This window comes from Marmota marmota, unplaced genomic scaffold, assembly GCF_001458135.2.
Source record: "Marmota marmota marmota unplaced genomic scaffold, marMar, whole genome shotgun sequence".
In the NCBI taxonomy this organism is placed as follows: Eukaryota; Metazoa; Chordata; class Mammalia; order Rodentia; family Sciuridae; genus Marmota; species Marmota marmota.
In genome coordinates, this window is record NW_026000169.1 from 2188037 (window position 1) to 2204816 (window position 16780).

The 16780-nt window shown below is 39.9% G+C and overlaps 1 protein-coding gene across 1 annotated transcript in view; it reads right to left on the reverse strand.

The window, feature by feature from the left end:
• The window catches only part of Grin2b (glutamate ionotropic receptor NMDA type subunit 2B), a 413750-nt gene that overhangs the window by 52448 nt on the left and 344522 nt on the right, over positions 1-16780 (reverse strand). Inside the window, exons 7-11 of the mRNA XM_015498186.2 lie at positions 16041-16243; positions 15085-15256; positions 14647-14800; positions 11100-11225; positions 8241-8470 (exon numbers count right to left, since the gene is read on the reverse strand). Coding sequence (XP_015353672.1) covers positions 8241-8470; positions 11100-11225; positions 14647-14800; positions 15085-15256; positions 16041-16243 — 885 coding nt within the window. The remainder of the gene's footprint in view (positions 1-8240; positions 8471-11099; positions 11226-14646; positions 14801-15084; positions 15257-16040; positions 16244-16780) is intronic.

Consider the following 16780-nt stretch of genomic DNA (forward strand, 5'->3'; position numbering starts at 1 on the left):
ATATATATATATATATTTTTTTTGTTTTAATCAGAGAGAAAAGGATGTTGAAGAACTCTCGAATTTTCCTTTGATGTAAATAAATTTCAGAGTGAAATTATCTTTTAACATCCAGCTAAATGGATATAGCTCCCTTCTCTGAGAACCAAAGACCTGCCTTTAAATAAATTCGAATTTCATCAGGAGGCCTGGGAATCACTTGCTCTTCCCAACCTGGAAAAGATAGTGAGCCCCAAATGGAAGTCACAGAGGCACTCAAAGATTCAAAAAAGTTCAGAAAAAGGCTCACTAATTCTCCCACTTGCAGGATACCTGATGCTTAATGGATAGCTTACCATGCTATGTGTTTTGACTTTTGTTAATGAAAATCATTGCCTGTTGCTGGTTTTGATTTTTGGTCCAATTCAGTTCAATTCAGGTGGGAACTGTGAATTAATACTCATGCTAGTTTGCATCGATGTAGTTTTTTTTTTTTTAAATCAGCAGCTCCAGGAAGTCACTAGTCATCTAATATCCTGCATAAGGGATATCTTTCTAAGAAGAGTAATACAGAGCAGATCTAGTCCAAGATTAGGTTCTAATGCTTTTCCTCCTCCTCCTCCTCCCTCCCTCCCTTCCTCTCTTGTCCTCTCCCTTTCCCTCTCTCCTTCTCATTCCTTCCTTGGTTTCATTTCATTTCACAAAAATATGGTTTCAGCATCTAATATCTGCAGAAAGAGATAAAACTGACTTCTTTTTTCCAGGTGAGAAAGACAAACCTTTTGAGATCCACTTTGTAAAACTTATGTTCTAAGCACATAGGAAGCATGTTCCTCACACAGCTCTGTCAATGCTAAGTTCATAATTACGGAGTTATCTGCTGTATACTTTTGTGGGATGGATAAATGGGGCGTGTGTGAGTGAGTGTGTGTTCCTGTGTAACAAGGAAGATATGTTCATCTACAAAAGACAGAGGACCCAATTGCCTTTGATGAGAAAAGAGTTACCTGTACCTGATGGTCAAATAGTTTCCTCCAGTTCTGTCATATGAACCACATGGCAAAATCCAGTGGAGGAGAAGGGTGCACCAACACTCTTTACCCCACAAAGGAATTGTGAATGTGATATGTCTTACAGAAACAAGCCCTCAACCCCCTTTTGATAACCCTGGAAGAGGCCTCATGGAAGGCTGTGAGGAAAGTGTGCACACAAACAGTGCACCACATCTGGGACACTGGCATCAATCAGGCACAAGGACACAGTGAAAAGAAGCACAAAAGGACACTTGAGTTTTTCACAGTCTCCCTAAAATTAACCAGCAAGAAGATTCCCTCTGCATGCGATATATGTCTCCCTGAAAATCTCCAGTGTAAAGTAGATCAGTTTTCTAGGCAGAAAAGGACTGAAGTTGATCCTGCTGCAAGAAATACTCACTTCAGAAGGATGGGGCTGGTGGCCAAGAAAGGGGATTGAGTCAATCAGGAGAAGCCCTTGGATAGAAAGAACATAACAAGCCTGAAGCACAAGCTGTAGAAGACCTGTCAGGATGCTGTGACCACCATGGAAAACTACCACAGACTGAACTTTATTTTCACACAGTTTTGAAGACTGTAAATTCCAAAAACAAGGTGTCCCTAAGCTGTGTTCCCTCCAAGGGTCTAAGGGAAAGTCCATCCCTTGGCCCTTCCAGCTTCTGGTGGCTCCATGCTGTTCCCAGGGCCTGTATCCGCCCAATTTCTGCTGCTGCCTTCATATGGCATTCTCTTCTGTGTGTTTTCTCCTTTTCTGTGTCAAATCTCTCTGCCATGTCATTGGATTTAACATCCACCCTGATAATCCAGGAAGATCTCACCTTGAGATCTTAATTACATCTGCAAAGATCCTCCTCCCCCACCCCCAAATACGGTCAACCTTCACAGGTTCTAAAGGTTAGGAAGTGAATATATTTTTTAGGTGTCACCTTTCAATCTGTTATAGGCCCCAATAGAATAGCAGACCTCAGAAAAGTCTGGATGTTAGGAGGCGAAGAGGGTGTGCAGGCTAACAAAAACAAACAAACAAACAACAACAACAACAACAACAAAAAAAAAAAAAACAGAGGGAAAGGAGTCCCTGGATCCCTGTTGGGAGCCTAGTTGTCAATATTGGATCATTGGCAGCCTAGGATTGGAGAGTGACCACTGCTAGTCCCCATCAAGTGTTGGTTAGGGATTTCCTGTCCTAGTTAAGATGAATTCAGGCATTAAGGTTCAAGGGTGTCTGTAACCCATGCTTAAATAAAATCAGAGAACTGCTTGTAGATGGTTCTAATGGACAGATCTGGGTTTATTCTGGATCCATCTGGATGAAGGTCACCTTGGCTGCACCTTGGCGGGAAGGAGGCAGGTAATGTACAGGGACAGCAGTTCATGTAAAGAGTCACATTGGCTCTGCCAAACAGGTGTCCCTTCCCCACCCATGTATATTCTGTACCCCATATGCTCTGAGGATTTGGGGACTTTTACTCTCCTGCCATTTCCTCCAGACCTGCTACTGATCAGCTGTTAAAAGAGGACTAGTTGCTTGACAGCCTCAGAGGACTCCCACGCATGAATCATATCCTCACAGTTTGCTCAGCTACCTGGACTTTCAACCCAGGCCCTCATTGCTAGTACCCTGGCTAGTTAATCATGTCTGCTTCTTCCCTGTTAAACTATTTTTAGGCCAGTATCCAATGGTTTGACCAAGACGGTCTGGGCCAGAACCAGTATGTGACAGATTGGGTTTGAGGTTAGCTATCTCCCGCTGGCTTCAAGCCTAAAGTTAATAGGGCAAGGAAAATACATTTGTACAATGGAAAGCATGGCCCTACTTCCTCACAAATGCTTGAATACCATCCAAAAACTTTAGGGTAATAGTGGTATAAATATATATATCACCAGACTATTTTTTTTCTGGAATGCATATTGACTTACTTATTTGTATGTTGTTTTAAAATTCATACCCTGATGACTTAGTCCATTTTATGTTCTTTTAACAGAATTCCACAGGCTGGGTAATTTATAAAGAAAAGAAATTTATTTCTCACAGTTCTGAAGGCTGGGAAGTCCAGGGGCATGGCATCAGCATCTGGTGAGGGCTTTCGTGCTGCATCAAAACATGGCAAAGGGCATCAAGTGGTGAGGAAGCCCGCGCTCACTACAGAAAAGGCAGTGAAAGGGGAGCAAGAGAGCTGAGGAAGCTCAACTCACTTTTGTAACAGAGTCACAGCTGTCATAACTAAGCCACTTCTGAGATGGTGACACTAGTCCATTCATGAGGGCTCTACCCTCATGACCTAATCACCTCTTAAAGGTCCCATATCTTGACACTGGCAATTCAACATGAGCTTTGGATGGGCCATTTAAACTACAACACATGCCTATATCCCCAAAGAATAAAAAGTGACTTTCAGACTTTCTGGGACTTCTCAGAAACCAAGAATAATTGTTATTTAGAAAAGCCATGGGGTCCTCATTTAGATGTTCCATGGTCATCCTGACTATAGATGATGGCTGCCCTCTTTGAACTAACGAGAGTTTGTTGATATTGAAAAGTTTCCTCTAGTTCTTTGAGGGAAAGAACTGCAAATACAGTTTGGTTGTCACAATGGTGGTCCAAATGTATGATGTAGGATATAAGCAGATACCCGTGAGAGCCTGGTTGTGGGACAGCAAACCTTCTGTGGCTATAGCTGTCTCTGCCTTCCTGCAGGGCTCCTTCATTCTCTGGCCCCACTGACTCTACAACTGACCCTACAACTCACCCACTCTCTTCTGGCAATGCCATGTCCCATCACCCAGTGGAAGCTTAAGGACAGGGTTACTCTGTGCCCAGACTAAAATCAATTTGAAAGTCATTAGCCTATCCAAGTGGTGGAAATCACAATTATTGTCTATTTAAAGTAATTCCCCTAAAAGACTGTTAGAATATTATCTATTATAACTCAATTAATTAGATAGCTAACTATTTAACACAGAAAAAGCATTTAACTAGTTAAGCTCCTGCGAGGTATAGAGGAGGGTAAAGAAAGGCAATTTAACTGGGGAGAGCACTGGAATCCAAATAGAGTAGCACATTGTTTAGGGGTAGCAGCAGCCAGGAACATCATAAGGGCAAAATACTTAATTTCTCTATGCTTCAGTGGCCTCATTTACAAATAAAGATAATAATAGCATCATTATATAAATAATCTATGCAATAATTCATTTGGCATTATGCCTCGTCTATAAGAGCTGAAAAATATTAGCTAAGATATTATTGTTGAAGTTACATTAAAAAATAATAATGATTAGGAGTAATAGGGTTAGGTTAAGTGGAGCCAAAATGCAATTAAATGAGAGGGTAGAAAATTGAGTAAGAAAGCAGGGGCAAGAGTGTTGATCCCAATCTTTAGCTATGTCATAACTCTCTGGAATTAGCTCAAAGAGAAACATCCTGGCAGAATGATTTTAGAGCCAAAGATATCTTGGCTCTGTCACTTGATAATATGTGACTTTAGGGAAATTACTAAGTTTTTCAGAGTCTTAGTGCCCTTATTTGTAAAAATGGGAATAATTACATCTTTATGAAGATTATACAAATAACACACAAGTGAGAAAGTTTACGGTGCCCAGTAAACACATTCCCCTCCGTCACCTGGCCAAGGTCTTTCCCCTTCATACTGTGGTTGGCAGACTGCAAAATGAGAAGTCCATCTGGATAGGTGAGAAACACGAGGATCAGCATTGTGGACTCTTTATGCAGAGAAGAAAGAGGTCACCACCTTCCTTATATCCTCCTGCCACTGGAGCAGCTCAGTGAACAAATGTACAGTAGGGCTGCTAAATATTAGAACTTGCACCCCTTAGATATGGCATGTAGTGGAATAATTCTAAATCCACTGTAATGTGCTACTGTAAAATGGAAGCCATCCAGAAAACAAGGAGCACAGAAACAAGCTTTCATGGAAATTTAACTCTGGACATTCTGGCTTTGTACCTTAACATAAATAAAATCTCAGTACATTTTTTTGACCAAAAAAAAAATTTGAAGACAGTTTTTTTTAAAGCTATATAAATCTAATGGCTACAAATATCTTTTCATCATCACTCAAGATATTTGTCATCTGATCTAAATTATATAGAAGATAAGTCATCTTTGATAGTCATACCAAATATTAGAACATTTCTTCATTGTAAATGTTACTTTGCTTGATGAAAACGTAATTACATTGAAGACAGTCTTCAAAATCATCTCATTTCTATTCTCAACATTATTGTTTCAGTGTCTGTATTATCTTTCTTTTTCTAAATTCATAGAATTCTCATGCATTACCATGCCAGTCCTAAGATTTCATTTTCCTTAGGTGTTTTGAAATAAAACTAATACAAATTTTGACATTATAAGTACGCTTTCAAAATACTCTCCTTCTGATTTATATAACTGTTCCTGACACTAATATGCAGTTATATGTCATTAGTTACTTAAGTGTTTTCTATAATTATGTAAATTATGTTGACACTTTCTGGTAGGATGCTTACATTTTACTATTTTGTCATTTGCAAAGTTCTGAAGTATATCGGATAACCATTTTCAATCATTTTCAAATTAAACAGCTGTGAAAGGGTTCTTGCTGTCTCCTTGCTTTCTCTGCCTATAATGCCGAGTCCGCTGTTGACACAGGAGACGTCTATGCACGTATCCCTTCTCTATCTCTCTCCCTATAAAATTTTGCTTTATAATTTTAATGATGACCATGTTATGGTCATTGACTTTCTGGAACTCACAGTCAGAGAGAGGGAAATACCATCAAGTACAGGTCCATGGATTATAACAAAAGAATATGGAAACAAGTGTAATAATAAAGTATGAATATTTGCATGGCAGAGGAGAAAGTAACTAGCCATTCAGATGGGCCAAGGAAAGCTCCACAAAGGAAGTGATTTTTAGTTTGAGTCTTGAAGTTTCAGCAGGAGTTTGGTGAGCAAGAACAGGGAAGAAAACCCTCCTGGCCAGATGCACAGATAGAGCCATGGTCAGGAAAAATGAGGAGCTGAGGATGCCTTGGATGCAGGATGCAGGAACCTTTGCATTAGCTAAGGACACTAGAGAACTGGGGTACACTTCTAAAGGCCCTGAAAGTCATTCCAGGGCAGAAAAGTCAGCAAACACAGCTATCTTTACTATAAAAGAACTGGCAGGATCAAATTTTTCAGAACATAATGACATGATGTGGACAACAAACAGATGCCATCCTTTCAGCTGTGAGCAGCCTAGGAAGATAAATTCCTTCAAATCCATGGAAAGGAAAACAATCTCCTTCTATCCCAGTTACACTTAGTTCACACAGAAATGGATTCAGTTGTTGCTGGGTGGCCCATGAGGGTATGAAAAACACAAATACAGTGTTCTGTACAATGTTTCAGGATATTTGAAGAAATCATTGGGATAAAAATCACAACATTGTGACAAATATGCCCATTTAATAATACAGAGCCCTAAGGAGGGCTGAGGTCTACCACACCTCTGCCATGTTGATACACAGTGACATGGTCCTGCCAAACATTGCCACATTAATGTGTGGGTACCTATTCCACTACCCTTCAGCCACGTCACAATGTGAACATTCTGTATATCCCTGAAAAATCTACAAATGGGGCTGGGCTTCTGCCAAGCCTCTGCCACATCTGTGTTTTAGGGTAGACATGGTCCACCTTACTACATCACACCAAGTACTGAGCTCTGAGAAAGTAGGTATTCTTAGCTCTGCTAGTGCCTGGGTTATAGAATTTGTCAAAAAGGTGGCTGTAACAAGGGGAGAAGGTGTCTAACTTGAATTTTACTTAGGATCATAATGGCAAAGGATGCTGATGATGGAATAATAAGAGAGAAAAGTTTAAAAATAGGAAATAATAACAGAATCAATAAAATAATAATAATAATAATAATAATTAATTAATGTATTAAAAATAGTGGCTTGGATAAGAGAAATATATGAAACCCTAAAAACAGGGAGAAGGAAATATAGGAGAGTATTTTTAAAATAAGAAAGGAAACTAAAAAGGAAGACAAATCAGATAAAGAGATATCATGAAATGGTAAACATAATGAATGACAGATCTATACATACACACATGTGTATATGAATACACATACATACATATATGTATATCTATCTATATGCATACATATATATATTCACTCAAGAAGCCATTTGTCTTCCCTATATGCTTTTGAGTATTCTTGATGAATAGAGCTTTGAATAGACACTTTGAGCCCCAAAGTATCCTTTCTGCAGTAATTTGCTGAAGTGTTTAGGGTTTTATCTGGGGAAACCCAATGCATAAGATAAAACATTACCTATTGGTCTAAAGCACATCTGTCTATAGCTTCATTTTGCCAATGAGAGGGAGAAGTCACATTTTCTAAATCTCAAGGAAACAAAGAGTAGGAAATTTGTTGTAAGTGATAGTCTCCAAAATTGTTTTGGCCATAAACTTTTCCATACACTCCATAAAGGCATCTCTGATGGCTAGTCTTAGACTATCCTAATTATCATGGTTTTTGGGAACAGATCTTCCATGGAAACTGAGATGCTTCAGGCAGATCTGGAGGGTCAGATGCATTTAGAACATGTTGTACATCACCATACAGAAAAGATGGAGACCAGCAGATAGATCCCTTCTTTTCTCAACTGTACGGGCCTGCAGGGAGGCCTACAATTGGTACGGGGTAACCCATTCATCGGCTTCACACAGGGGCAATCATCAAGTTAAATAGCAGTTATTTCCCTGCAAGACACAATGTGAACAACCCTCCAGCTCAGCCCTAGGAACACACAAGTGTGTGGAAGAACAAAGGGGGAGCCCACAGCCAAATACCACTGGGAAGAAAATGAGGCCATAATGCTCTAGTCCCCTCAATGTGGGTACACAGGGGCGGCCCTCTAATAACACATCAAATAGGCAGCCCTGAGCTGGTGGGCCACCCAACCGCATCCAACAAGAGGTACCATGTATTCAAAAAACCACTAACATACCAAGCCCCTTATTTGCAGCCCAGGGTGTACTTGTGACAACCTTTTACAAATCAGGAGGTACACACGAAGTAATATTATTTCAGTAGGGAAACTGATTTCTGCTTCTGTGTCACAATTTAAGAAAACAAAAGACAGAACTATTGATTCTAAAGATTTAGAAAATTAACAGGTACATGAGAACAGGATCGAAGGAAAGAGGGAAGGTTTCAAATGGGCCTCTTACCTTTTTGTCACTCAGGCCAGAAACCTGGTCCACATATTCCTCTTGGATCATGAAGGCAGCTAAGTTGGCAGTGTAGCTGGCCAGGAAAATGACAGCAAAGAAGGCCCACACTGACACCATGATCTTGGAGGTGGTCCCCTTTGGGTTTTGCACAGGTACAGAGTTGTTGAACACTAGACCCCAGAGTAACCAAATAGCTTTGCCGATGGTAAAAGATGGGCCGCCTGGCTCTGGCAGAACAAAACAATGCAGACACAAAGTTAAGCCAGAATCACTAGTTGTATTTCAACCTACAAGTACACAGAGCTGGAAAGTCTCTGCTAAGAGCAGGGTAGCCCCTCCCTTAAGACTGAACCTTTATAATTTGAGAGTCTGTTTCTCTCTTTTTTGGGGAGCCCCAGAAGGGCAGAAGAGGGTCCTTAAGAGAAAAACCAGGGTTCTAGGGTGTGTGGTGGATCTTTCTCCAACTGTGTTCCTGCCTTCATACCTAAGACCATCAGAATTATGTGGAAACTGAGTAACAAAGGCTAACTGTGCCACTATGATCACATTTGGGTCATTGTGATCATTTTTTCCTAACTTGTATATTTGTATCTACCAAGGAAGCATTTTAACTTCCCAAACATTAGCAATAATTATATGAGGTCTTTTTCTAACCATTGTCATAAGCCTCCTCTGAGTCTATGCACATTCATATTGGATGGTTTTGAATGGACTTTTTGCTGATTATCCTTCAACCTCTAGCAGTTAGCATTCAATATTTCAAAGACAGACTTGACCCTATGTCAACACTTCCCAGCTGATTTCCTACAGTAGTAGCTTCTGTGTACAAGAACATTAGGAAGGAAGTCATCAACTTCCGCCTGGCCACCTGCATCTGAAGGCAGAATATCTGTCTTTGACTTCCCTCCACCTGCACTTTACACAGATAGTACCAGGGTATCTGTCCATGAATGTATGGTGGCTTCTATGCTAGCTCTGCTTAATGAGGGTAAAATCTTGCCTTTATCTGGATCTCCATGCAGACAACGTGGCTCTTTCCACTGCAGAAACCAACATCTGCCTGCACAATTTTATGACATATTAACACAGGTCTTATTATGTTTTCTGTGTTCCTGATGGCATCTGCTCAGCCAACTACATTATCAGGGACTACACATGTTAAATATGATATCTAACAGTGCATGCACATCTGTGCATGTGGACCCTATTTATTGAAACAGATATGTAACTAGAAAGTCATTTATAACCAAAGTTTTTAAATTGTAAAATGCTCTTGATATTTAAAGTGGCACTGTACTGAATTCCTTTGTGAAGACAAACAGCTTATTATAAAGTGAGTAATTGTAAGTTCTTGCTCTGAGTATAGTAAATCTGGATTTTTACCTTCTGTTTCCTCCCCACCTAAGAATGAGAGTGCACATGAACTTTAGTTATTGACATTGTCAACCTAACTACATACTCATGTGATTCTCAGAAGTTTTCTTTATCAGGCTGGGCAGATCATGGCTTCCGAATGGCCCTTTAGCAAAAGTGGGTCACCACTGATTGTACCACTGTGTGAAGACATGGAGATTTCCACCCCAGAATACATAAACCAACTCAAAAGGTAGGTTTACACTTGAAATATGTCAGTGAAGTGCTGATTCACATCCTGGACTGTGAATTCAACAGAAGCATAATGGAAACTTTTATAAAATATGGTTGCCTGAAATCCACCCCCAGCGATTCTTATTAAATTGGTATAGGTTGGGTATTATATTTTTTAAAATTTAATTTAATTTTTTAATTTGTTCTAGTTAGTTATACATAACAGTAGGATACATTTTGGCACATTGTACACAAAGGGAGCACAACTTCTCCTTCCTCTGGCTGAACATGGTACAGAGTCCAAAGCAGAGATCTACTATTTTGAAACAGAATGGTTGAAGCCCCATCCTAGACTGAGTGAATCAGAAAGTGAGGTCCAAACATCTTTGTCTTTTAAGTTCCCCATAGGTAATCATTCTTAAGAGCCAAGGTTAAGAAACTTTCCTCTTAGAGTATAAAATTCCAGGTTAGCAGACACATTCTAGAAGGATAAAACTCAGAGAAGATAGACTATTTCTTAATCCTGGGGTTCTCAGGAAGCTTCAGAAGAGCTATTTACAGGAATCCCATGTCCTCCTTTGGAAATCTAGCAAACTTTGAAAAAGTGTGTGTGCTTCAAACATCTGGGTAGCCCTCTCATCTGTGGAACTACCTACCCAGGAAATTGCCCCCGGCCCCCATCCACTGTAGCTATGGGTGAGAATTGGTCTACTCTGCCCATTTCATTCCACACATCCAACTTCTATGCTCGCTGGCAAGGGATGTTGATCTAGGACCATATGCCTGAGAGATATTGTACCTCAGTAGTGATCCTTTGGCTCTGAGGAACTCTGCCAGTCACAACCACCTGCACTTACCTTGGGGCAACCTATTTTTCCTGTCCTTAATAAGTGTGAACAATCTGTCTTGTTAGTTACATCTGTTCCAACAGACTGTCCACAGCCTAAAGTCATCGAAAGCTTCCTGTTACACTTTCAGAGTACCCACCTCTACTATCACTCTTCCCTTTCATTTACCTAGGGGTAGGTAGAACTGGGCTTAGAAATGATGTGAACCATAAGGGGGACACAGAAATTCAAACTAGCATCTTATTTGGCATATTTCTAAAGTGTCACCAGCTTGGTGATCTAGAAGACTGAGGGATTTTTTTTTTTTTTCCAGAAATGGAAAAACTAGGAAGAATACGGATCAGGGAAGAATCAGGGGTAAGGAGAATTGGAATTACAAACTAGAAAAACATAGAAAAACACTGGTTCCAGCTGGCCTTACCTCTGCCATCAGCGAGGCACCTGTTATAACCCACAGGGCTGAAGTATTCAAAGACAAAAACGGCCACAGCTGAGACGATGAGCAGCATCACAAACATCATAACCCATACGTCAGCACTGAATGGCTCTGGGAAGGGAAAGAAAACAGTGCTCAAGGTCAAAACAGAAAAAAAGGATGCTAATTATTTCACTTGGTCATGCAAACCAATATTTGGGGAGAACAAGAAACAAGTGTGCTGAATGCCTTCGTGATCCAGGGACTAGTTTAGGGAGAAATCAAACATGCCTGGACAGATCCATCCCCCGGATCGGCATGTCAAGGTTGCTTTCTTCCAAGCACAGGAGGAACACAGTCTCATGCTCTTGTACCATGTAATGTTTGTAGAGATAGTTTCTGCTATCTATTGGATCCATATCTAAGTCTTTCAGTAAAAGGTATAATTGGAAGGAGTATTGTATAGTATATGCTACAAGTGAATCATATTGGACTGACTTGGTTTACGTTTTCATCTATATGTCCATACCACAAAGGGGAGGCCCCCCAAATCCTTCCCCAGTGCTTCTGAGACTTGCAGCCAAATTAATTCTCAACAGACTTAGCTACTATTTCAGAGTTGAATTAATTCAGTAATAATTATGTACAATAATAACCATCCTCTCTACCCCATTGTATCACTCCTCTTAAATTTTCCATCTAGATTTAATTTTTCAACCCATTTTGATGTGTTATTTTTCTATTTATTTGTGCTACTGAATATTGAATCCAGGGTCACACTGGGCCACTGCCCCAGCACTTTTTCATTTTTTGTTTTGAGACAGGGTCTCACTAAGTTGCCAAGGTTGGCTTTGAACTTGCAATCCTCCTGCCTCAGCCTCCCAAGTCACAGGGATTATAGGTATGTGTCACCAAAATTTTGGGATACACTGGCCAGCTGATACATTTTATTTGTTAACATTGACTTATATCCACATTAATATCAGTATCTGCAACAGAAGGAATTTAATAGTTGACATGTTGTTGAATAAGTTGTGATTCACAATCACAATCTATCTCCTATTATGAGGTGACAGTGTTGGGACAAGACCAGGCAAGATAGTAAGAATATTGTACACAGTTTTCTTTACTATCTTTAATCATTTTTGTTGAACCCCTTCCAGGTGAGCTAACTCTCTCTGGCTTAGAGGTGTCCAAGCACTAAATGCTGTGTTGCAGAAGCCATCTCTCGGAAGACCAAGACAAAGGGACAATTGCTATTCTTTCCCATGATGCAATATTTTCTCAAATGTGTCTCAAAATAGTTCTGGCCTTTTTAACTGTCACATCACATTGTAAACTCATAACTAAGTGAATTAACATTCTGTTTTCCTCATCTTCCAAATCATTAATAAAGATAAAGTTGAGAAAGGGGAAAAATGGCTGAAAATTTTAAAGTACCTTTCTTTCTCTGAAACCTATTTACTATTGTACTTCCAAAAGAATTATAAAAGCTTGGTCACTTAATCAATTTAAAAACAACCTTGATAAATCCCCAGAGCTTGACATACCCACTGTGAAATACAAAACCTTTCTATGGCAGTCAGACTTACACATAGAAAGTAAAATTTAAAGCCTCTATATGATAGTGTATAGACTCTAATCTACCTTGATTTCACTATTTCTAAGATTGGGTAATAACTAAGTAAAAGAATCACCTCTGTGATTCTGCGATCTCCCCACTCCCCCTGCCCCGCCACCATTAAGCCCAGGGCAAATTTATATCCAAAAAATACAACAAACACCTATATTAACCTTTATAATTTACAAAGCACTTTCACCATTTACTATCATGCATGATTCTTTTAGTGACCATTTCATTTGGGATTACCTTATCCATTTTATAGAAGAGTAAACCAAGAATGAGAGATCAAAGTACTTTCCAAGTTCTTACATAGAAAGTGGCAGTTAGGTTATGAACTGAGGTTCTCAAGACAGAAAGTCTGTGTTCTTTCTACTGTATGGTTTTGCATCTTTACCTGCCTACCACACTGGTTCCTGGGTTAGGGGTGGAATTCTGAGATGATCAAATGTGGATTAGAAAACAGGCTCTGAAGGCTACATACTTGGACATAATCCTAGATCTGTCAGTTTTGGACTGAGAAACTTATGGAAAATTACTTAACCCTGTCTCAGATTCCATTTCCTAAGCCATAACATGGGTATAATTATAGTACCAATGAGTTATTATAACCAAACATGCATGATTAATACCTGGCACATCACATATTAGGTGTTGAATAAATTTTGGTTTCTCTTACCCTGCAACTAACTCTTTCTCATTCCAAAACACACAATACCACACTTTGCCTAACATTTTTGTCTTTCCAGGGCTATTTGGCTCTTCCAATTCAGAAACTGTGGTTAGTGTTCTACTGGCGGGGTTAGAATTAGAGCATACTTTGTTTTTATCTTTTAATGTTCCAATCTCCTCAAATTGAAAAAATGCAAATAAATTGTAACCAGAAGCCATGAGAATTAATGCATGTGGCGTGTGTTATCTAATAACATTTCACATAAAACCAGCAGAGTCAGAATTTGCTCCACTACAAATAAGAAGATTAGCTAAGAAACTTCAATGATTTATATAAAATCTATGGAACCTATAATTCTACTTAGTGTTACATTAATTGAGTTATTCTTTTTGGATAGAGCTTAAAGAAATGACAGTCACTGTCTATTCAATTATCCTCCTTTTAAAAATGTTCATGTCCCTTGGAGTGATTGTGACTTGACCAAGGGCTTACAGCTTGTTTATGTCCAAACCAGGCTCCTGTCTTCTAGTCCGATGTTCTGTTTCAAGGTGACATTTAACTTCCCACCCGCTTGCTCCATAGCCCCTGCAAAAATTATGGGATATGAGCTCACAAAGGACCTCATATAATTGAAAACTTGGCCTTATCTCACCTAGTCTTATATCACATCTAAGGCTTTTGACAGTTAAGTGATGCTGGAGGGTGGGGAAGTAGAGAATGATAAGGGGAAGGATGGGTTGGGGTGGGAGGAAGCATCAGTTCAGTTCTGGCTGAAAAAAGCCTCAGAAAATTCATGTGACAACAGAAAACCTTTTTTTGGTAGCACTGAGCTCAATTCTTGAAGATAATTAAAAATAAATAGGTATTTCAATGATATCCAGAATTAGAAATTTTTAGAGCAGGAAGCACCCTCAGAGATAGGCTAGCTGAAATGCCTTCTATGGCTAAGGAAACTGAGTCCCAGGATGGAGCAAATTTGCTCAAGGTCAGATGGTGACTAAGTGATAAGAAAAGGACTCATATGGAGGCCTCTGATGACCAATGCAGGAGTGTTTTCTTACGAAGCATTATGCCTTTCTATTATTCTGGGTGTTCTTCAGCTTTCAGGTTTGAGAATAATCAATTTTGATGTCCTCAAAATGAAGTGCCCAGATGAGTTAAGCTATTAGGAAACCAACACCCGACTGACAGAACCTGGCCATGTGCTCCTTCAACTATTCCTTATTCCAATTCCTGTCACCAGCAAACACATCATTTACCTAAGAAGGCAGAAGGTGAGACAGTCCCATTGCTGCGTGACACCATGACACTGATGCCAGTCTCTATGAAGGGTACAGAGAAGTCAACCACCTCTGATCGCTCCTCGTTGATGGTGAGCGATCCCACTGCCATGTAGGCCCTCTTCATGACCACCTGAGGAGAAAGATACCAAGTTCTGGTTAGAATACCCAGGAAGGCAAGGGCCACCTTGAGGAAAATACTCACGGCCCATCAGCAATTTTCTTCATACAGTGGGAACAGTGCATTCTCTTTACCACTTCATATTTTACAAATCATAAAATGAGCCCTTATATGTGTAATAAGAATTGTAATGCATCCACTGTCATGTATTTAAAAAATAAAATCAATTTTAATAAGTATTTACATGAAATAAAATAAATGAAAACTGGAATTGGCCCTTACTTTCTGACACTCACCTCTCCAATCATACCATTCCAGGTGCCGTTGATTTTCTTCCCATGCTTGCCATTGGTAACCAGGTAAAGGTCGTAGGTGAACTTCACAGATTTAGAAATTTTCTTAAGGATGTCGATACAGAACCCCTTGCAGCACTTTTTGATGTATCCTGGCTCCTCATCTGTTTTATTCCTAGCCAGTTAAAGAAACAAAAAACAAAAGCAAAGCTTTGTACAAGGAGCACAGTATTATTCTTTGTCATTAAAACTCCAATTCTAAAGCAGGCCACCCTTCACAGCACAATTTATATCAGACCTGAGTGAGGAAATAAACCAGATCCCAGAACCGCAATATTCTCATTATCTCATTACATTGGGCCGTGCTTTCTCACAATTTTTAATGTTCCTTTGAAGTACAATACACATCAGGAAAGAGTACATATCCTTAGGGCTCAGTTCTGTGAATTTTCATACACTAAATTCACCCTTTCAGCCAGCTCCTGAATCCAGGTACAGAAAAGTTACCACTAAAAGGCTTCTTTTTCTCCCTTCCAGGCACTTCCTTCCCTCACCAAAGAAAACCATTATCCTGACTCATAACAACATAGATTAGTTTGACCTATTTTCAGAAATGGTTCTAAATATCAAAATTTTGGGATATACTGGCCCAAGAAAATATAGTTCCATACCAAGAATAAACCAAAATCTCTATAACCTTGAGATCCCAGGCACTGAGGTCAGGAAAGGCCAAAGGAACCTTAAGCATGCCTAGCAGTCATTCTCCCAGGTTATGATTTGGACAGAACCAGACATCAGACCACAGGGCTGCCAGCAATTCAGCAGCTCATTAGCAGCTGAAAATTGGACATGGTGCCCAATGCATTCCTTGCTGCAGGTCCCAGGCCTGCCAGGTGCTAAGAACTGCATCAAAATTGACTCTCTAATGCTACCCACAGCCACTGGGGGAGGTGCCATACTCAGAGACTATGCGTTTTTGGCAGGGGACTGTGTTCCTCATGCAGGTTCCACTTAGAGGGTCCACGCTTTCCACAATGACAAATGGAGCCTCCTCCAGGGTCACAATGCTTAGGTGGTCATCCTCTTGCTCTTCGGTCTCGGGACACATTCGGGGCCACACATAGTATTTCATCTGCAGGGACTTGTCTTTCCACTTCCCCACCTGCACAAGGATAAAGAAAAGACTCAGAAACCACTGGCCACGACATATACAGCTTCCTCCAGCACTGTCTGAATCTTCCCAGGAAGCTGTTCAATGAAGGCAAACAGATTTAAGCATTGTATGTAATGGAGAGAATCCCTTTTAAACCATATGTTCAAAAGGAGACTACTGTGTCCCAAACCAAGAAAGGCAATACATTCATTGACTCACCCACTTACCAAACATTAAATAAGGACCTACTATGTGGTGGGTACCCTGCTTAGCCCCATAAGCTTAAAACAGCATCATTCTGTCCTTTATCAAGCTCATACTGAATAAAGGAGTAAGAAGTATAAACAACTATTTACAACACTGTATGGTGAATAATAAAACTGAAGCCTGTACCAAGTGCAGGGAGCATGCCAATTTTCTGTGTTGTGTGGCTGTCAGTTTTTTTTCCTTTAAACTTAACCATAATAAAGAACATGATAGTGAGAGCTGAAAAGAGTCTTGGAAAGGTCAACAGAATGACTGTAGCAAATGAGCTGGCAGAATGTG